General features: G+C 34.0%; 1 protein-coding gene across 1 annotated transcript; it reads right to left on the minus strand.

Moving 5' to 3' along the window:
• Positions 1–316: 316 nt before the first annotated feature.
• Positions 317–20814, minus strand: LOC121368336 (arginine/serine-rich coiled-coil protein 2-like). The gene is made up of 8 exons (XM_041493025.1): positions 20713–20814; positions 15795–16101; positions 10330–10421; positions 6844–7092; positions 4760–5276; positions 4339–4451; positions 3141–3266; positions 317–2177 (listed from the first exon to the last, which is right to left on the minus strand). Exons 1-8 carry the CDS (start codon positions 20779–20781, stop codon positions 1905–1907), a joined length of 1746 nt encoding a protein of 581 aa, XP_041348959.1. The 5' UTR covers positions 20782–20814; the 3' UTR covers positions 317–1904.
• Between the last annotated feature and the right edge of the window lie 3234 nt (positions 20815–24048).

Below are 24048 nucleotides of genomic sequence, written 5' to 3' on the forward strand. Positions count from 1 at the left end.
CTGTTGCATATGCAACAAATAATGGAAAAACTTGGTCTAGACAATGTAGAAGAAAGCTGCTTCAATCAAACAGGGCACTTATGTTTGGCAGTATAGACTTTTATAAAACACTTTCTTAAACAGGACAGGGCTTTTAGTATACGTCGTGACATATTAGGCCATAAAAACCCATGGATTTCAATGTCATTCAACATATTTAATTCATAAACCCATAATTTCGACATCACTAGTTTGATTTCACAAATGACCAGGATTTGCAAGTTAGCGTTCCATTCTCAACTGTTATGCATAGGATTATTTAAAACAACAACTTCCATTTCATTTTATAGTTTTATTTTTTAAGAAGGTACACAACTCTGATGAAGAAACAAAACCAAGTAAAGATACTTCAGTTACATGTACATGTAAACAAGGTTTCCATAGTTAACACAAACATGAATATTCATTTCTGCATAAATGTCAGTAGGACTCACCGTGTCAGTAGTCAAATTAGCCTAATGATAGTTTGCTTACATTTTGTGGGGGGTGGTGGTGGTGGTGGTGGTAAAATCCTATCTTCTAAAACAAAATACTTTCCTTGTGAGACCTGGTACCAACTGTTCAAAACTGTTACATGATAATTAGATAATCTTATATTTTATTTAAAACAAAAGAATTCAATTAAACTTTTTTTTCTAAGATTACTTAACTATCCTTAACCTTAAGAAAAAGTATATATTACTTGCAAGGCTTTTATTTGAGTTTCCAAAATTTCCATTAATATAACTGGTTACACTACCTAATGTTTGAACCGGAGAGCTAATTAAATATTTCCCCATTTCTTGATGCATTCAAACTGATAAGCAAATACGTATTCACCAGTCTTATTCACCATGTATTAATTTTGAACAGCCACCTGTTCCTAATAAGTCAAAAGACATTTGCAATTGTCAACTTCCTAATAGGAACAGTTGACCATGACACCAAAACATTTCAAGACCACGTGATTCGTAACAATATTTTGTACACCTACTATAGACATTGGAACACACTTAAATAGGCTACATTCAAAGTCCCTTTCTCACATCATTTACATATTTACATTATATACATGTGTTCTCCCAACACACACTTGGAATTGTGAGCACTATATTATGTATCAAAATATGTACATGCCTATACATAATATGCAATTTTTCAATACCTACCAAAATAAAAAGTATTAAATGCTTTCCTTTTATTGAAATTTTGGTACTACTTTTACTTAATATGGTATCAATAAGTGTCAAATTGTTATTAGCTATGCAATTAAAAAAAAAAAAAAAAGATCATAATTCTGGTGTTGAATCAGTCGAGTTACAGCCAGAAACACATTACAAAATAAGACATAAAACAAAACTATCATATAATATTAAAGAAAAGATACAATTACTTGTTGTACCAACTAAATTACTATATGGCTTCGTTTTCTGCCTTAGAAATGGATGCAAAACATTATGGAATTGCATTAGACCACTTCAACTTAAGCATAATGTTCCACCAGTCTAATTTACACACAAAAATCATGTTATCACTTTTGGAAATATTATGTATCATCTTTGTTCTCTGAGAACAAGGAAGCTGCTGCTCTTGAATTCTTTTTTAGGATTCTTTCTCGTGTTAACTGGTGGATTATAAACACACTGCACACACAATTACATATTTAATACATAAATGTGTACATAATTCTACCAACGGTGGGTTTCGTTTCATTACCAAAATCCACTATAAGACAAAAACAAAAATGATGCACTATGACTTTTGTTGGCTCTCTGGACGTGGATGAAGATTTTAAATCTACAAGATTTGTTTTACAATACAGCACCGATGAGATAATAAAACATTACTGCCAAGCATTGTGAAAGTCAGAAAGCCATCTGCGATTGTCACTGATGTGGCAAAGTCTGAGACCCGAACCCCAGCCCCACCCCTCTCTGCGTGTGAGTCGTCATTCTAGCGAACTCGTACTCCTTGTCCAAGTGATAAAACAGTTCCTCCTGTTTCTTTTTAATCTCCTCCAGTTCTTTGGCCTTATCCTCATCCACTTCGTGTTCTTCACCTTCCTTCATTCCCATCAGTTTGCGGAACTTGGCAGCCATCCGTCCATCGTTATCAGAAATAAAGGCTGTAGCCTGCCACTGACCAGTTGTTTCAGCTTCCTGAAATTTTTTGAATAATCATTTAGTACTTGTACAATCAGGGGTTTTATTTCTCAAGAACATCATGTAAAAAAAACTGTTGCAAAACTGCCAAGCTGTGAGTGTATTCAGTAATAAAATGGCTCTTTCTCCCCACCCCCCCCCCACCCCCCTCCCAAAAAGAAAAAGAAACAAGCATTCTGAGCGTACTGCTACCAAATCCAACAACTTTTTACATCTCCCATGTACAAGGGCCATAACTCTGTAAAAACAAAAACAAAAAAGAAGACAAATCCCAATGAAAATCAAACTTGATTTGTAACTAAATAAAAAGCTCTATACCAAATCTTAGCTAAATATTAGGCACTTGGAGGGAAAAAAGGTATGAAAACTGTATGTGGGACAGACAAGGATGACAAAACCCAAGTCCTCTCCATTAAAGACTAATAATTGGAATTGATATCTATACCAGTTTCTCATATGGAAATAACTAAAAGTATTGCTATAACTAATTCTGCAATTATGAAATAGAAAAATTCTGAACCCGATAGCCGAGCTCAGTGGTAGAGTACTGACACAAGGGTGAATGTTTCTTGGAACTGATCACCCATGGTGGTCCTAACATGTTTTTATACCATTCTAAACAGTAATCCATGATTGACGTATCAAAATTTGTGGTATCTGTTTCAGTTTATGTGAAATGCATATAAAAGATCCTTACTGCTACTCAATATAGAGTAGTAGAATATGTGGCTGCACAGTTTCCTCTCACTATCTAGACAGAAAATTAAAAATAATTATATCTTGGATACCAAATAGCAATAGTTTACAGTAAGATTAGGTATCATTCGTAAAGTCTTACTTTTTTTCCCTTTTAACATTTAAATACTTGAAATTTTAAAGCATTCTCTTTACTTGTTAATGAAAACATGAACAAGGATATAGTAGTTCTAAGTTGTTATCAAATGTGTACAAACTACTCACTGGCTTCTTCTCCTTGTTTTTAGCCCAGAGTAACTTCCGTTTCTGAACTTGTTCTGCATATTTGAGAGGATTCACGGCAGCAGGGTTGTAATATTTTGGTACAGCTACTCCAGTGATCTCTTGAGCCTGCCAACAAGAGTAAAATTATGTCAACGAGAATTCTACTGCATTATTAAAAACAGATGTCTTTCAAATATTAGTTTTATAATAATTTACTGAAACTTTGATAAATGTGTCCCAAATTATATTATTTGCTTACAACACAAAGCACATATTTATAAAGCCAATAGACAATTTATTAATATTAAGAATGGGGTGGGACATAGCCCTGTACATTGGGCTATTTCTCATTCCAGCCAGTGCACCACGACTGGTATATCAAAGGTTGTGGGATGGGATGGTGCATATAAAAGATCCCTTGCTAGTAATGGAAAAATGTAGCGGGTTCTCTCTCCAAGACTGTCAAAATTACCAAATGTCTGACATCCAATAGCCGATGATTCATAAATCAAGTTTATATTAACAATAACAATGCATTATAACAATATACTTAGGAGATATCTATATGAAGTTTTTAGATTTGCGGATGTTGTTGTCTATTTGATCCCGCAAACTTCATTTCTGACCAAACTCAATATGGTTATGTCCATTGTAAACGAAAACCCTTGAATCGTCAACTTCGCCTGTTCCAATTGCTAATGACGTCATTAGCTTTCCAGGTGTTATTTTCATTTGATACCGGAAAAAGAATGTAATTAAACAATCACAATACAGAACACACTCGCCATCAGTTTACAATATCTTATTAATTAACAACATTTCTGTACAATTCAAGCAAATCGCCATGTTATCAGTTGGGTTTTTGGTGGGGGAAGGGTAGAGAGTGTTCTTATTGAAAACAATGTGGCAACTTTTCCCCAAGCTACAAGACTGCAAAGATACACATCAATCAATACTGGTTGAACAGAGTCATTATCACATTCTCTTTAAGAGTAAAACAAAATTTATGAAGCAATTTGGATATGAAATACAATATTTAAAAAAAGAGAGAGGAAAATACATTTTTTTTTTCCACAAAAACAAAAGAAGAAAAAAAAAATCCTAAAATTCGGAGACCAAACTGCCAGCTATAGATGTCAACAGCATGAAAATAAATATGCATTCAGTCAAACTAAGAGATTACTCTAGTCATACAAACCTTTTGATGCATAGCAGCCATTGTTTGAAGAAGAGCCATCTGTGGGGTCACGCCAGACATATTTTTGTATATAGCACTAGCATCCAATCTTGCAAGTTTATCTTTCTGAGAGTCTGAAAACAGAATGATTAATATATTTTAAAGAAATGACAATTAAAATTACATTATCCACCCCCACCTCCACAAACATTAGTGCTAAAATACAGACCAACCATTACCTGAAGCTTATAGTCAAGTTGTAAAACAAAAAGTACATTTCAAAATCTAATTTCCTATTGGAAGGATACATTATTTATCAAAACAATTAAAATTTTAGGACATGTCTATAAACATTGACCGATATATTTTTGTCTAATAACTTTAAAACCCTACCGATGCTATTTATCAAGAGTCGAGTCTAGTGCAGAATGATGATACATACCTTTCTCTTCTCCTTCGCCCGATGTACCGGCTCCTTGCTCCACAAGCAGTTTGCTAGCATTGAAGAGCTGTTGCCTCATTTTCTCTTTGAAATTAACTGGTTTGTTTTTCGCTGGAACATGGGCTCTAGTCACCCGTGGACTTTCTCGATCGTAACTCCGACTTCTGCTGCGATCTCTGCTCCTACTGCGACTATGTCGCCTTGGTTTGTGTTTTCTCTCTCTGCTCCTACTTCGCCGTCTGTCCTTACTCCTACTGCGTCTTCGGTCCCTTCTTTCTTTGGCTTTACTTGAACTATTTCGCCTATCTCGACTCTTGCTCCTGCTTCGTTTTCTTTCGTGACTCTTGCTTCTGCTGCGTTTTCCATCTCTACTTCTGCTTTGCCTGTGCCCTTTACTTCTGCTCGACTTTCTATCTCTGCTGTGACTTCTTCTCCGATGCCGGTCTTTATGTTTTCTTCTTTCTCGGGATGGTCGTTTCCTATCGTGAGATCTGCTTCTGCTCCGTCGGTGTCTTTTCTAAAAAAAGAGTACATCAAGTAAATTGGTTTAACAATTTTTAACAATTTTATAAATTTAAATGTCCTGCCTAACAAAGATTGTGTTACCAAAGATACATTCAAATTATTAAGAGAAAAATTAATATGGAGCGAGATGAACTTCCACAGTTGATGTTGTTACCATTACTTATCACAGTCTTTGCCAGGAAATGAGTAATTACTCACGTGGAAAGTTTTAGGATAGCAGCAAAATGAAAGTCTTACCACTAAAATTTTATTTGGAACTTTATGTGACTGCCAATTTAGCACCATATCAGGAGAGTGATCTTCAGCTTGCCTTTATTTTCTCACAGTAAAAAAAGTTTGTTTGTTTTGCTCAACGAAACCACTAGAGCACATTAATTAATTAATCATCGTCGGCTACTGAATGTCAAACATTAATTAATTAATCATTGTCGGCTATTGAATGTCAAACATTTGGTCTTTCTGACTCGGAAACATCAGAGGAAACACGCTACATTTTTTTTAATGCAGCGAGGAATCTTTTATATGCACTTTCCCACAGACAGGAAAGCACATACCATGGCCTTTGTCCAGCTGTGTTGCACTGCTTGGAACAAGAAAAAACCAATCAGTTGAATGAATTCAGAGAGGTGTTCTGATAGCAAAGACTACCCACATTGAACTGTTCAACTTGGAGATATTTAGTTACACATGGACAGAAAGATGTAGGGATTTCAATATTTTAGGTGTTGTGATGTCATGATATGCAAGAAAACCCGAAACATATTTTTCCTTTGATAGTGTGGTGATTATGTCAATGTATTCATGGCCCGTAAACACCGATGTTTGATATCCCACCGAAAAAAATTTGACAAGGAAAGAAATGTTTTATTTAACGATGCATTCAACACTTTTTATTTATGGTTATATGGCGTCAGACATATGGTTAAGGACCACAGATACTGAGAGAGAAAACCTGCTGTCGCCACTTCATGGGCTACTCTCTTCGATTAGCAGCAAGAGATCTTTTATATGCACCATCCAAGACAGGATAGTACATACCATGGCCTTTGTTACACCAGTTGTGGAGCACTGGCTGGACGAGAAATAGCCCAATGGGTCCACCGACAGGGATGGATCCTGGACTGACTGCGCATAAAGCAAACACTTTACCACTGGGCTACATACCACCCCTCAAAAAATATTTGGTGTGACAATACTGATTTTAGGCACGAAACAAATGTGGAATTGTATCATAAGCTGTTGAGAAATGATCCCCAATTGAAGAATACTTAAGTCATCAGAACGGAGTCACACTAATGACATTTCACAATTTCACATTCTCCGTTTGGATTCGTTTCAAAATGTTCCATTAAATGTTTATCAGAATGACACAGGGTAATATATAAAAAGCACAACTCAATACTCAGCAATATGGTTTATCTTGCACTCGTGAATTAATGTTGTCCTTCACTTGCCAAAGGCTTGAGGACAACATCAGTTCACTCGCGCTATACATACAACATTGCCTGGTACATCCTGGTAGTTGTCTCTACTGCTATCCTAACAATTTACTTCCTTACATCTGAACCATGCCGTCTTCTATCCCTTGATCTCGATCTCGAGTGTCTACCTTCAGAGGATCTGCGTCGTTTTACAGATGGTGACTGTGACTTTGATCTCGACTTCTTGTGTGCTGCCGATAATGGGGACTTTGATTTGGATCTAGATTTACTCTTTTCAACTGGTGACGGTGACCTGGACCTTGAACTTGACCTAGAAAGATGTTGTCCTGCAGGTGAGGTCGATCTAGACTTGGGACTGGAAGCATCCTGAGAAAATACAAGGAAGAAACAACGATGGCGTTATTTTTATGCACCAAATTATTTAACACCAATTGATCAGGTGCAAATAATATTTTAAAAATATAGTGTATTAAAAATATATACATACATATCAATATTTCTTCTATGCAACCAAAGAATAATACACAAATATACAGCTCGCACATTGCAAACAAATCAGACAATATAATTCCAGTGCAAATCGTATCAGTGCTATAGCAGCAATGTTATCAGTGAAGCATACAAAACTTCACTTGTAAGGCATAAAAATTCTAAATAAAGCATAACTTTAAATGTGTTGACATGTTTTCTTAACTATGTAATCAGTATATGGAACCATTTACCTATCCAGTCAGTTCCTTTAAAGATGCAAATTCATATTATAAATTTTAGTATTGCTATATTACTACAATTGTGTTAGTTATTTTTAATTGACTATTTTGATGGTAAGTTCACCTACTCTGGTTAAAATGGATCAACTTGATTCAATTTTATTTTTAATTTCCTAATATTTGACAAAGCTTAAAGCAAATATACATCTGCTCAGTATGAATGAGAATTCTCATTTTAATTTGTTACACTAAATTTGTCTTTTTATAAACCAGCTATGGGCTAGTTTATAAAAAAGTTAGTTTATTTTGCTTAACGACACCACTAGAGTAATTTGTTTTATTCATCGACTACTTATGTCGAACATTTTATAATTCTAGAGAGGAAATCCACTACATTTTGCTATTAAAAGCAAGGGACCTGTTATATGCACTATCCCACAGACAGGATAGCACATACCATGGCATTTGATATACCAGTCATGAGATTTGGGCTAGATGCATCTCATTTCTTATTATAAACCTCTACATCTACACCATATTGTTGGAAACATCAACATGTATTTTTCAACTTATTTTTAAAAAATAACTTCCAAATGCTTAACATTGTAAAATTATACTTTGATCTATAATGTGAATTATTAATATTATTGTTTCCCGGGCATTAGATAGACAATAACATCTGCAAAACTAATAACTTTATTAGTAAGTGACATCATTAGAAAGTGAGACAGGCCAAGATAACTGTTTAAGAGTTAGATCGTAACCAGGTATTTCTATGGAAATAATACAACACATTCCATTGGCTCCATGGAAAAATGTTTCAGTTTAACATGAACACAATACCTGAGGTCAAAAATTGCACTTGTGATAATAAAATAGACAACAGCCACAAATCTAAAAAAATCCTTATGGTCATCTCCTCAATTTACCCCTACCATTTGGTGCCGAGTGCATATTAAACCATTTTAAAAAATACCCCCCAACAAACAATATGTGCTCCACTCAGACCAATGAATTGAAATTAAAAGTTTATACAGCTGAAAAAAAATTCTTCACAAATTTTCATAACAATCTCTGCTACATAAAGTAAACACAGTGCTATGATCAATATCTATAAGTATATTTTCTCACAACACCAACCCAAAATTCACCAATTCAGTATACTGAACTTTTAAAAATGTGACCAAGCCATAGATGGATTGGTTTATACTGCAGTTACTGGTGTATCCAGAGGATGTTTATTCGTGGACAATCAAACATTACTGTACTTTGCACAGATACAGAGAATACCGAGTATGCTTGTAAAACACTGAAATACATTTCCCCACACAGACTATTAGTAACCTCCCTCCATTGAAACTACTCACCTGAGGCTTGACTTACTGAAGTGACAACAAATCCGTTGTCACCTGCTGTGATATTACGGCCAGGTCTTAAGATGCTCTGCGTACCTATATGATATGGCAAGTAGTTGGTTAGAATTGCTGAATAGCACAAATATTATGACTCAACGAGTCAAAGCTCCAACGATATATAATCTTTCTAGTTATTTCTAAGCTGACACTTCAGGATTCGATAATAGTTTTAAGTGTTAACAAAATCTTCTCTCTTTTTTTTCCATAACAGGTAGAGATAATTTTTTTGAAACTGTGTCATGGAAAGCGGTTTTGAAATGGAAAACAATCCGGTTTTCAAGTTTCAATACATATATTTTAATCCAGCTAACTGAGCAAAATAAGGTGCTGTTGAAACAATGTTTTTAAAACCCATCAACATGTAAGTTAATAAAATTTGGCTACATCCCTAACTTGAGAATTTATTTTAGGAAGGGAATAAGAGAAATTCGTATTTCTTATGAATCATATTGCAATTTTAATTTATATATATATATATATATATATATATATATATATGAAGCATAAATTTTTTTTTTAGATAATTTTGTTCAACAGTTTAAAATGTAGTTGAAACAGGGATAATTACATAAGAGATTTTTATACATACTTTTGTGTCATACTGATTTTACAAAACTAATGTCAGGATTCTTGCATTGCCCAATAAGAGCAAGAGTAATACATGAATCTCGACACAAGTTTAATAAAATCAGTACGATTCACAAACAGGAGTGTAATAATTTATTATCCATATTATTTGGGGGTTTTAATGAATAACAGACCGTTCACGAAATGACATCATATTTCACAGGCAGTCTCGAGGACTGGGGAAGCAACGTCATGTTATTAAGCAATTACGACATTGCCGTTTGTTATTACACAAGTGCTTTATATGATTTTCATTAACTCTTGTTATGTTGAACTATTTGCATAATAAATGCAAGTAATGATACTAACCCAGGAAAGGTCTACGTTTTTGTCATTTTTCATAGATGTGCAGTATTTGCTTTATAAATTATTGGAAACTATCTAATTTAATCTAATTTAAGGAAAACATTTTTTAAAATATTGAAATCAGGATTGCAAAGTAATACATTTTATTAATTTACTAGCACCAATATAATTCAGAAACATTCTCCCAACTGAATTTATTATTAGTTTCCAAGTACCTGTATTTTAATCTATTCAGTTAATTTTTCTAGTGGCACCTATGATAGTCCACTTGCACACAATTTATGATTATTTATAGAGGGATATAGATCACTTATTTTTCAAATGCTTTAGTGTTTAGTGTAGCTTTTTTGACATGGACATGTGTTGAAAAATATGTATGATGGGGGCGACGGCTCAGTTGTAGGAACGCTTTTGAAATATTTCACTGTATTAAAATCACAACTAACATTATGGTGATTTGCTTTCAATGACACAGCATTTTGCCAGGACTGGCATCATAAAGCATTATTTTTCACATTAACACAACCCTCCCGTTTGCCTGTTACCTTCAACGGATTTTCGTCTTCAATCTTCTCTTCTGAGACTGAAGCATATGCTCTAGGCATCGCACAATTTCGACTGTGCCCTGCACTTTTATCTGAAAAAACAATAAAAACTAAGTCAGAAAATATGGCAACTTTACATACAAAAAAAAACAACATACTAAATTAAAACAAAAGTTGCCAAACTGAGGCAAAGGACAAAACTTTAAGATGCTACTGCATCTATTAATAAACATAGCATATACCTCTCCATTGCAGAGTCGGCAAAAATACCAGTATGTACCAACATTATAGTTCATGAAATCTACAACTCTTAGTTACACCTACTACTTCAAAGAAAAACAAAACATCAGGACACTTTACATAGAGATGAACACAAAAAAATAAATTTAAAAAATGCAATTTGGCTACACATCCTCTTTTATAGGTTTTTCCAAATTGCAAACAATATTTTTTTATTAGCCTGAATTTTGAATTTTCAGGTTTACACGCTTAAGTAAATGATAATTCTGTGAGTACCGCCAGAGCATTATTATACATGTCCCTACCAGATACAAAAACTGTTCTCCTCCTGAGATCAAGAGACAAAGCTCCTTTCAAAATGGGTAAATCATCCTGTACAGGATAACGCTATACAAAATTTTACTTTAATATCCAAGACTTTAGAAAAAAAGTAGTTTGTTTTATTTAACGACGCCACTAGAGCACATTGATTTTTATCTTATCCTCGGCTATTGGACGTCAAACATATGGTCATTTTGACACTGTTTTGAAGAGGAAACCCGCTGTCGCCACATAGGCTACTCTTTTTTCGACAGGCAGCAAGGGATCTTTTATTTGCGCTTCCCACAGGCAGGATAGCACAAACCATGGCCTTTGTTGAACCAGTTATGGATCACTGGTCGGTGCAAGTGGTTTACACCTACCCATTGAGCCTTGCGGAGCACTCACTCAGGGTTTGGAGTCGGTATCTGGATTAAAAATCCCATGCCTCGACTGGGATCCGAACCCAGTACCTACCAGCCTGTAGACCGATGGCCTGCCACGACGCCACCGAGGCCGGTCTCCAAGACTTTAGATTGCAAAGTCACAACGGTAAAGGGTGTTAAAAATAAGTATGCCCCAAAAATGTGCCCCAAACAACTATACACATATCGACTACTAAACAATTTCAACTCAAAAACTAAGCCTAAATTAGCTTGAAATAACTCAAATGCATTTCTCAATATAGACAAAACTTCAAACCACTTCCGCTTCATCCTCCTTAAAGATCTCGCTATGCTCAGAACAAATAAAAAATATGTGTCATCTAAAGCCCTGAAAATCTAGAGGCATTGTGAAAAAATGTTTGAAAAACTACATTTGGGACAGAGACAAAATCTACAGTCCACTTCGGTTGGACTGGAAGGGGACTAATAATACCAGGCACTAATCTAGGACTGACGAAAACAAGGAATGAGTGAACATTTTCATCGGGTTTCGTGACCAGATGCTACTAGTTTATTAACGTAATAAACGTTATGCAAAACAAGTGAATATTTTTCATCAAAGTTGTGTTAAGCAATTGATAATTAATTTGTTATATATATTAAAATGAAAGTAATAAGTAGTGTGTTCTTGCATTACTGTAAATGGCGACATCATAATTTGATGAAATATTCTGTTCACCCAGAGCCAGCTTTGGGTGTGACACAAGTTGAATGTCCAGTACCATGCCAAAGTGAAACAAGGGACCAAAAAGGTGCTAAGTGAGCTTATACTAAGCTATACACACAATGACAGCTGAAGTAGTCAATTCTAAAGTGAGCTATGTCAAAACAAGTTGGGTGTCTTGACAACTGTTGTGTGATTTTGTTTTTAAAATTGGATGACAACTTTCAGCTTCTTATTATTGTTAACATCTCTGTAACTTGTCTAACTATAAGTGAAAGAACAGAAGCGACTAGATTAGTGCCTGAATACTAATGATTTTTAATGAGATGAATAATGCTTATTTCAGTACATGATTTGCAAGGACTTTCACAACCCATGAGCAATGAAGTTTAAAAACAAAACATATACCAGTGTTCTATATCAGTTTTCTGCATTGTTCCTTTCCAGCCAATAATATTACTAGTGTAACACAAAGCACTCATCACATATTTGCATTTATGTTCTTTGGCAAAAATACTAAGTTTACAATTTAAGAACACAAAGTTTTTACCGACAAAAGATTGTGGCTCAAAAAGGGAAGAAAATGACATTCAACAAGGACAAGAATAGTTTTGGGCTGTGCAAAACTTCAAAATTCCAAAAATGTCCTAAAATATTTTCATCTGTTTAAAAACAAAAAATAAATCAAGATTTTCCCCCTCCTTCTGCCACCATGATAAAATTTAATGAATTATCAGCATGACTCAAATTCTGTGTGTATCTTGCACAATTTTTTTCTACAAAATAGTAGTTTAAAAAACCCACTTAGTGTGTTTTATACACAACAAAAAAAATCCCAAATCTTTGCAGGACCATCAGCCAAGATCAGACTTTTTTTTTCTGACAAAACATTCTGAGTGATAAATATGGCAAAAATCAGTGAAAAAATATTTTTTTAAAAGAAACACCCAGACAAAACTTCATGTTAATTAACTATAAACCACTGTTTTCAAGTTTACCCTTACAAGCAAATAATTCAAAATGTTTCCATGTCTATAACTAAAGTCTGTCTCATCCTCCTATAGAAATGTTTTTTGTAAATAATTTTGGTTTGATTTGACGTTCGAAAAAAAGTAAAAGTGTTTTGGAAATAACAAGAAATGACCAGTGTTTTATGCAATTAGAAAAATATTTGGTTCAGAAATAAATAAAACTAATACATACCATAGTAAGAAATCAATGCTTAATGGCCACCATTTTGGTTTTATATCCTTTTAATTACTTTTCTTCAAAGCAAACAGAAATTATTTACAAAATCCATTTTTATGGGATGGAATGGACTATAGTACATATATTTGTTCATTAGAATACAAAATAACAAAAAGCACAGATACTATACAGCAGTAAACATTAATACATGTCAGCTGTGTGAGCGAGCGACGGTTCAGTTGGGTCGCATCGTCTAATGTGATCTAGGCTAAACTGAATTAAAAATTAAAGTTTGTTTTGTTTAATGACAAGAGCATACCGATTTATTAATCATCCGATATACGATGTCAAACATTTGGTAATTTTGACATATAGTCTTAGAGGAAACCTGCTACATTTTTCCATTGGTCTTTAATATGCACCATCCCAGATAGGATAGCACATACTACAGTCTTTGCCATACCAGTCATGGTGCACTGGCTGGAATGAATAACTGAATTAATTCTATTTCAAGATTCAACACTAAACATGGTTACCAAACTGACAAGTAATAATATATATATATTACGCATGTGCTTGTATTTGTACATGTCTTAAGTTTGAAATGAATATTAAATATTCTACATTTAATACATACAAGGCAGATTTTAAATATAATTTGTAAACTGAATACATGGATCTTGTTAAAAGATGGCAGTTCACTTTTAAAAAGTGTAAAAGATTAACTGACAAACTGCTGCTTAAAATTCTAATTTAAACACTGGCATCATATCTCAAAACTAAAAACCCCCAGTACAGTACAGGTTTCAACAAAAATATAAAAAGTTGTAGATAACAGTTTAAAATCAATTCAAACTTCCAACGCAACTTTAAATAGTCCTCAAAAAGAAAAGTAGGTGCCAAGGGTTGCTCAAAGTATAGAAAGTTAGGCCATATACAATAAGTGAAAGAAAAACTTTTAAATTATGTAAAACTTTTTCCAAGTTCATGAACAATTCACACCCAGTTATTCCTATACCATCAAACAAACAAATCTTGACTAGTGTTGTCTTCTCTTAAAATTATTTTGTTTTTAACAGTTTTTAAGGTGACAAAAATCATTCCTTTGTAAGCATGTTTATCCATTTGTTGGGTCAAAACAGTTTTCAAATATTACGGCGAGTCAATTTGATTACAAGTACTGTACCTTTTTTCCATAATACTATTCACACCTTACCAACCCAGAACATGGTAATAACTGCATTCATCTTCAAGCAATCTGAGTAACTCAGTCATCAGAAGCGCAGTCAGTCTAGTGTGACATGTACATGTGAGAAAAAAATGTCTATTAAAATTGGATCTTTTGAGCGAAAAAAAAAAAGAAAGAAAGAAAGAATGTCAACTGATGCAACAAGGTTTAATTTTAATATTTTAATTGATTTATAGATTACGTTTTAAACCAGTGATGACATATTACACATTACAGCTAAAGTTTTACATAAAAACATTACCAATATTACAAATTTAAATACGAACATTCAAGTACAATGGACACCATCATTACATGGTAATTGGTGTACACACTAGATGACTTTTTTAAAATAATTTTTTAAAAGAAAAGAAAAAGGAACCAACACACATGACTACTACTCATTCTCACAGATCCGCAAAACATGAATTCTTTAAAATGACAACAGAAAAAAACCACACCAAAAAACCTAACTTTTAATATTGAAGAAGTAAATTACATCAATGAACTATGAAGTCAACCCGAATGACTGAAATCACACCTCATAATTCACTTTCCTCGTTTTAGTAACATTTGACACTAAGCAATGACAGTTTGTGTCCAGGTGACCTTTTGTTTGTGAACGGTTATTTTAATAGCAGCAGCTTTGCAAACAAATATTTATACCTCAGTGTTTTGGATGATTGACAGGTCACCTGGAACAATAGAGAAAGCCAGGCAACTGTAGATTCAGTTGGAACTTAAAGTGATGTACAGTACCTGGGACCAATGTCACAAATTGCTGTAAACCTAATTTTGTATATATAATATAAACCTAAATCTCTGACTGGAAAATAATTTTAAGTACAAACAGTATAATTAATAAAGTTCAAAAACAAATTTGTTCCGTCCTTTTGTGATCTGCGCAGTATTCTTTTACGTGAAATAGATTACAAAAATATTAATGGCAAAACGTATGTATGTAAACTTACAATGTTTTGTGAAATTGGCTCCTGGATATTTTAAGTCAAACAAGCATTCTGTTGAAAATTTTTAAACATTTATTCAGAATGAGCACATGCCAGAAAGGCACGCAAATTACTATAAAAACAATAAATCATAATTAACAGGTAATGACAGTAAACTTATATAATTAATAAACACATTGCCCATTGGTGAACAAATCTAAATAGTTTTACCTTCACTCCAGACTACCATGAATTTGCCACATCACACCATTACTATACAATTGTTCATGTATAAAAATATTTTTGTGAAATAGTCATATTTACATGCACTATATTGTGATAAAGAATGTTATTATTTCTTAATTAAATATATCAAAATGAAATTTGCAACTTTTTACTCTCAGATCTAATTTTGCTTAATTCTAAAGAGATAAAATCTAATAAAACAGAACCTGATTCAACAGATGAAGCTCTTGAACCAGATGAGGATGATGACGAACTGGATGACGGTCTAGACTGCCTGACCGGTGATGCAGTCATTTTGGTGAGTATTGGCATAGATTCGTCGTCATCACTGTCCAAGTCCATTGGGGCCTCTCCTATAGCAGGAGTCAACGAAGGAGGGGCCACACTAACTGGCGGAACAGCACAAGGCACAGTCTCTTGCTGTCCACCAATCATTTTCTCAAATGATTCCCATTCAGCCTCAAGATTACTTGCATTGTCGTTCAAAGAACCGCCATCCAATTTAGTCGGCATCTGAAAATAAAAATAGCTACATGTAATCAGGAATTTACCGGACGCACAAAACTTGCGTATAGGACGCACTAAAATTTAACTGAACCCACAACTATAGATGACATTTTCAGTAACCCTGTCCACTAGCAAAGACCGATCATTCTGTGTAACACTGGATTTCTTTTCTATCTATAAACCACGTATTCAAATGGGGTTTTCCCCATATCGAAAAATAAGTTTTAATCTCTGGTAACACTGCATCTTTATCCTTTGCTGTGCTTAATCGGGTCAAGTTGGTAATTTCCGGAAAGAGATCGTGGATTTGTGATCATTCAGAACTTCAAGTTACACACCTAACACAATCGGAAATCCCTGGTCAAATAAAACAAATTGGCTAAAATAAATGTTCCGATTGCATTGACAAACAAGTAGTACGATTAATAACAACGCATGGTATTTCGAGTGTCATTTAGCTTGCAGGAAATGTTTGAAATAATTATATTTTAGACCAAGTCTTTCCAAAGCTTCATATTCAGTTACGGGTACCAGATGCTCACCCAATCCCCAAAATACTGTTTGCCCAATTCACTCTAAGTGACAGTTTGCCTCCAGGGCTTCTAGATTATGGTAGCCCACTCCCATGGCTAGTGATATTCAATGTTGGGCTAGTAGAATATTTGTATAGATATGATAAGTACATTAAATTGTTTTCAAAACTTTATACAGACTATCGGTATCTAATAAAATTATTGTTACATGGTTGACAGGGTTAAGAAAATTACAATTTAGTTAAAATTAAGGCATTACGCCATTAGACTTAGTTTGAGTAGTTTTACCTGTATGGTTTTCGATTACATGAGTATAACCCCCTCCCCCATCAATGATTAGGGTAGTTTTAGGTATAGGGTTAGGATTGGTCAAAGGCTCATGTAATCGAAAACCATACAGGTAAAACTACTAAAACTAAGTCTAATGGCGTAATTTTAACTAAATTGTAGGTACGTGATCAACCAGCACCGCATCATTAGCGCAGTGGGCTTTAATAGCTGTGACGCAAAATCGCCGCTCTGCAAAACAGTCGCTATAAATAAAAGCATTCTGGTTGGTTAATACGGGGATTATCCTGTAGTGTCATGGGTTGTAGGTAGATGCTTTCATTGCCGAGTGCGGGGATTTCGGAAAAAAAATTGTCGGTAAAAAATTACAGAAGATATCAAATGCTGAACATCCTACATCATAGAAATCATCAAAGTTCTCTTCTAAAATAAGCGTGGTCCTTTTTGTTTATATATTAATACATATTTTTATGAAGTTTGATCAATTTTGAATGTGGCGAACGTAGTCTACGAAGTCGTGGAAAAAAACTTAATTTTCCGAAATAGAGCACAAAAGTTCTGAAAATGCCCGATGTTCAAGGTTGAAATAATGTCACTTACATTATAGAAATCATTTTCAAAATATATTTTAATATTGCTCATACATTTATTATTAATGAATATGTGCCACAATGTTGTAAAAAATGTTGTTATCTCAAGGATGTTTGCAGATTATAAAATGTCCATCTGAAAAGTGAAAGGAAGCCATTTCAGGTTGATCACGGTCGCGTGACCAGTTTTCTTAATACTCATTGGTCCATTGGTAATGTTTACAAAACAAATCCACGTGTAGTAGTGACAATAATTTGTTCTGATTTGATTTTTGTTAGCTAGAGAAAAATAAATTGGTACAATTAGTATTATTAATAAAAATAATTATTGTTATATACTGAATTTATTTTTTAAAATAACATTTTATGCTAAATTTGCCATAATTAAATTGATTAATAAGAATAATAATGAACATTAAAATGTAATAAAAAATTAATATATATTTTGTATTATGGGTAAATCATAATTAGCTCACACACACACACACACACACACACAGGGCTAGAAATGAAAAAAAAAATCTACATGCACCAGGTGCATGCTGAAAAAAAAGTTACATGCACCATTAAAATTCTGCATCCACCAAAAATAAGGTAAATCCTGTTAACAATGAGGAAAATATTATTTTAATTACCTTGATTACAGTGTTGATTGTCATTTTCTTTTTAATATAACTGTCACTATCACTGTCTGACATCCATGCTGGATCAGTCACTGTCGGGGAGGGGGGGGGGGGGGTCTTTTTGCGTTTATTACTGATTCTTGATCAAATTTGAAAATTTCGCCCAACGTAAACGCCTTACAGAAATCTATAATAGGCCTATTACAAAAACGTACGAATATTTGTGTTTTGTATTAAGCAAGTTATCAACTTTTTTAACTGGATAAGATCTGTTGGTATAATATAAATTAACCTACGGAATTCGACGAGAAGTTGCGATTGAAATAATCACTGGTTGACTTTGAGTCAACTACACGAGTAACGCACCTGCACGTTCGCAGTCATCTGATCAAGTGCCCATATTTGAGGTCGAAAATGTTCAAGGCAGTTACAGTACTTTGTATTGATCACATATCTGGCGGAGTTCAATTTGTCAGTGACGACAACAACTGTGTTATGCACGTCGATACCCCAAAGTCAGTCTCGACCACCTTCCCTAATACCATTCACGGATATAACCGAGATATTGCCGGCAATTTTCGCAAATATATTTCACGGAAATGACCGAAAGGGCGCCATTGTTGTAAGTAGGATTATGGGATACAAAATGGATGCGCCCATAAGATAAAAGTTATCGTTTTCATGTGGCGAACAGATTACGAAATGCATACGCAAAATTCAACTTGAGTCTGACTGTGGTAGACAACAGGATACTAGTATACGCAATACATAGTACTTGAAAAATATTAGCATGCACCGCGTGCACCCAGTTTTAAAAGTTACATGCACACGCAAAAATCAGCATGCACCGGTGCATGTACTAACACTGCATTTCGAGCCCTGACATACACACAGTCATACACATACACACAGAAACTAGACTCTAGTCCATGATGCCGCCACCACCAAGAAAAAAGATCAAACTATATTCATTGATGATACAAGACCTGGAGTTCTTGGGAATATTTAAACAATCATTTTCATTCAGTCCCTGCAGGAGATGAGCTTTTAAATGGACATGTGCTTTATTTAAACCTGTTGAACAATTCTAGACTGACAGAAACGGACGAATCAATTAAATGCAAGTTTTCACAGGAACAAGCTCAATTTATACCCGTGTTAAAAAACAAAAAACAAAGAGGGTTGGTGAACAGAACAGTAAAGAAGTTTAGAAAATTAAGCAATAAAAATGAATTTGACAGATTCATTGCCATTTGCAGCGAGCCGTTTTTAGTGACCTGCACTTTGCCCAGTGGACTATTCAGTCATTCAGATGAAGTTAAGGATCCATCATCAAGTACCAATGATAGAACAGTTCTGTCACCACGTTTTGATGAGAATGTTCCACCAGCAAGTACATTTAAAATTTCCAAGCTACACTGCCCTTCATGTGACAAATTAAAAAAAAGTAAACATGCAAAAACAACATCTAGTCGTGACCAACCTTCTTCGAACAAAACTGCATAAAAAACAATGTGTAACTGCTAAGAGTTTTACTAGTAAATCAGAAAAAGAATATTAGAATTGAAACACTGAAAACATGTTTACAAAGTTCTACATGTGCACATAAGGCCAAAGTCAGAAATATAATAAGAAAGAACAAATAACAAGAAGCTGATGTAGAAATTGATGCATTAAAGAATAGACTGTAAACAAAACATGAACAGGTTGGCATACTGGAAGATGAAAATAATATCTTGAAAGAGCAGTTGGAAGGCAGTTTAGTCATTGAAAAAATGCAGCAGTGGGATTTGTGTTGAATGCACTACCTTCCCTGAAAGTTTCATTAGAATCTATCCAATTTTTTTAAAGTTATGACAGTTTGTGTTCAAAGTGAACCGTAATAAAGTGTTTTATTTTGGTAAAAAATTTAATTAAAATTATTAATTAGGTAACAACTTAAACTATGAACTAACAGAAAACTGCACCAAAAGGCTCTATGTTGAATTAACTACCTTCCCTGAAAGTTTCATTAGAATAGAATCTATCTAAAATTTAAAAAGTTATGATACTTTCTGTATTAAAAGTTACCGGTAATTAATCGAAAAGGTCACTTTTCTTTTGTTTTAGTAGTAAAACAAAGCCAAAAAATGGGCATGGTCCCACGTCTTGAAAATGTCGTAACTTTTTAAATATTGAACCTAGAAAAAAAATTAAAACTGCATTTTAAAGCATTTCCTGGGCTCTGTAGAATGATAACTGATTTATCTCTATCTTTGTAGGTTAAATTGTTTTGGTCACATACCTATAAATTGTAATTTTCTTAACCCTGTCAACCATGTAACATAATAGTTTTATTTGATACCGATAGTCTGTATAAAGTTTTGAAAACAATTTAATGTACTTATCATATCTATACAAATAAAAAAAAAAAAGACAAGGCCGGTCATTCTGACATTTTAACTTGTTTTGAAGCATGAAATTTGCAAGGAATGCAATTTCATAATCACTTAGAGGCGATACCAAATGTATAATCATAATGATGAATTACTAAACTCTAAATCACTACATTACATTTCAAAACGTAAATATAGACCAATTAACCTGCTGAAATTTATCAACATTTGATGTATTGCTATCTGCATCGTCCGAATAACCTGCCAACATATCCATCTTTACAAGATGGCGTCGTCAATAGTAAAGTCCCCGGATGTTTCGAATCGTGCGTGTCCCGATACGAAATGATTTTCGTACCAGGGGCTTTTCGTACCAAAGACATTGTGTGCCATCAATATCGTACCACGTCATGCATGTTGCGTTACCGTAGTCACATGTATCCCCAAACAATGACATCGTATATGTTATACTTACGTTATATAATATATATGTAACTATAGTATTTTTATTAGGGGTTTCTGTTTGGGGGTACCTATGACCGTACTCACGTCATATTATAACTTACTATATCTCCTGCAAAGCTATCGATTAACATAATTTTATACAGTAGTCAAAACTAAGTTCCAAAATAGTATTTGCAAATTTCTGATACAGACCCATTCATGCATATTTTACCGGAGAGGAAATATCGTAGGTTCAAATCCCCCACCGCCCCAAAAGTACCCAACAAAGTCTGTTGAATGTGCTGTGTTGTCTGTGGGAAGGTGGTCATAACAGTTCCCTTGAAGCTAGTGTGTGTGTGTGTGTGGGGGGGGGGGGGGGATATAGCGGCCAGTTTCTTCTGAAAACTGTCAGAAATTTGTTTATATTCAAAAGTCAATACCGTAATTAAAGGGACATGCCCTTGTTTTTAAACACCAAGGCATATTTCTGACTATTATAGCCGTTTTTGATAACTGAAATCATACTTTATTTAGATTTTATGGTTTAGATTATCAGCTTTCCGTACATTTGAAGTGTTTTTGGTCATCATTGTGTTTTTAATATCACAAAATTCATTTTTCATATTTTTAAAAACGGACGTGCGTCTGAGAAGTAACAGTTATGGAGTCGAGTTTTAGTCTATTTTAGAGGGTATTTCACCATTTCAAAAGTCACAGACTCATGTTTGACTGAATTGTAACTTTATCCAAATGTGTCACATGTTTGTAGATTAAATAAACTTAGTGTTAATTTTCACGGGCTGAAACTAGGGTCTGTCCCTTTAATTAATCAATGTGTTCTAAAGACTATAGTGGTGTTAAAAAAAACACACACAAAATAATGACACTTAAGTGTAAGGATAATGCAGTAAGTTAGGCATAAGTTCTTAAAAGTTGTGAGTCCGTGATTATAGCTGCTAAATGTAAATATGTTATTTGAAAGGAAATAAATCATATTATGTATGGACAGTACACAAACTATATATTTAACAGTTGCTAAATTTGAATATTTACTCACTGAATGGTTATGGGACAACATGTTGTATATTGCACCAAGCCCAGTTAACGACTATAATTATGTGCATTGCAAATTCAAATCAAATCATTTATTTATATATGAATCATATAAACATGGCATGGTATACATTGGACAACATACATAATTAGAATATAAAATGGTAAGATCAGACACATAGTAATAATAATGATGACAATGATTATATACGTGTAATAGTTATACATGTACATGTAAATGTGTGCAGTGTCACTGAGTGTGTATACGTGTTTATTCAAGTTGGTGTTGTAGTAGAGGGTCTGGTAAGTTCATTTTGCCTATGGTTGAACATTTCATAACAGAATTGCCCAACAGTTGGAGTTACTTGTTCTGGGCTGTCAAAAAGGAAAACACATTTTTCCATTTCAGACAGAAATGTGAACTCAGAACATATTTGACCGACTTTATAGTATAGATTTTTCTTAAATGCATATTTATTGGACACCGAGTCAAAAAATGAATCTCATCTTCTGGTTCTTTTTGATATTCCTATAACGTCCTACCTCCATTTCCAGCCTGTGAGCACATAAACGTAGTTTTGTGAGAGCTTGTCTAAAATTGGTATTTTTGTTATATATTTCAAGTAATTTGCCATTTCATATTTGTTTTTAATATGTTTAAATATTTGCAGCTTTTCAGAGTTCTGTAGCTTAATTTTAAAGTGTTCGTAATATCTGTCATCAAGGATTTTGTTTGCGTAGCTAGAGTTTGATTTTGGGTGAAATTTAGCGTTAGTTAATAGACTTTTGTCAATGTTGTTACTATCAAGCATATCTTGTAAATAAGCATGCCAGCCTATGTTGTGTTGTGTGTGTAGCTCTTTGCTACAGGATACTGCATCATACAATATAGATCTTGATTCTTCTACATTTTCTAGGTACATAAAATATTTACAAATATTTGTATGTATGCTATTTATAAGTGGGTAGCGCCCCAGTTCACTCCTGCAGGAAATGTTAACACTGTTTCGTGGGACTTGAAGATTAATTTGACAGAATTTTATATGTAATTTTTCAAAGGGCTCAGACTCTAATATGTCAAAGAATTTGTATTGGTTGTGTTTCTTTAGTTTGCCATGCAGTTCCGTGCCCCATACTTCCGAGTTATAAAGTAGAATAGGTTTAATTAGTGTATCAAACAGTCGATTATATATATGTGGGGGTGGATTGACACCCGAGAAAGCTTGGTGTAATCTGAAGAGTGCTTTTGATCCCTTATTACTGAGTACAGTTTTAGTTTCGGTAAAGTTTCCAGCGGAGTTTATAGTGCAACCCAGATACGTGTATGAATTTGTTTGAGAAATTGTATTGTTATCTAGGTAGAGTTTAGTAGTTGTGGGGCTTTTCCCTTTTTGTATGGTCATAAAATTTGATTTTGAATGGTTTATATATAGGTGCCATAGCTTACAAAAGTCATCAAGACTATTAAGACATTCCTGAAGGCCTTGTGGGGTTTCAGACAGGAGGAGGAGGTCATCTGCCCATAACAAATGGGATAGTTTTTCTTTTTGTAGTGTAACAGGTGCACATATAGTTGATTTAAAATTTAGATCATCTATGAAAATGTTAAACATGGCAGGGTGAGTGTATCACCTTGTTTTACCCCTATATTTGCGGAAAATGTATCTGTAATGTTATTTGCGAACCTAATTGCGACTTTAGTTTTGTCATAGATTGATTTAACAATGCTGTAGAATTTCCCGCCAATCCCTAGACGTAAAATTTTAAGAAGAAGTCCTTCTCTCCACACAGTATCAAATGCTTTTTGAAAATCAATAAAACATATGTAGAGTCGTTTGTGTAATTTGGTTACATATTTGTTTATTAGGGTTTTAAGAATAAATATGTTGTAGGCTGTTCTTCTACCTTTTCTAAAGCCAGACTGGTTATCTGATAATAGTTTTTTATTTTCTAAATGACTGACTAGGCGGTTATTCAGTATCATGGAGAAAAGTTTTCCTAGACAGCTTGTTATAGTTATTCCTCGGTAATTTGTCGGGTCCATTTT

This window comes from Gigantopelta aegis, chromosome 3 (assembly GCF_016097555.1).
Source record: "Gigantopelta aegis isolate Gae_Host chromosome 3, Gae_host_genome, whole genome shotgun sequence".
Taxonomy (NCBI): Eukaryota; Metazoa; Mollusca; class Gastropoda; order Neomphalida; family Peltospiridae; genus Gigantopelta; species Gigantopelta aegis.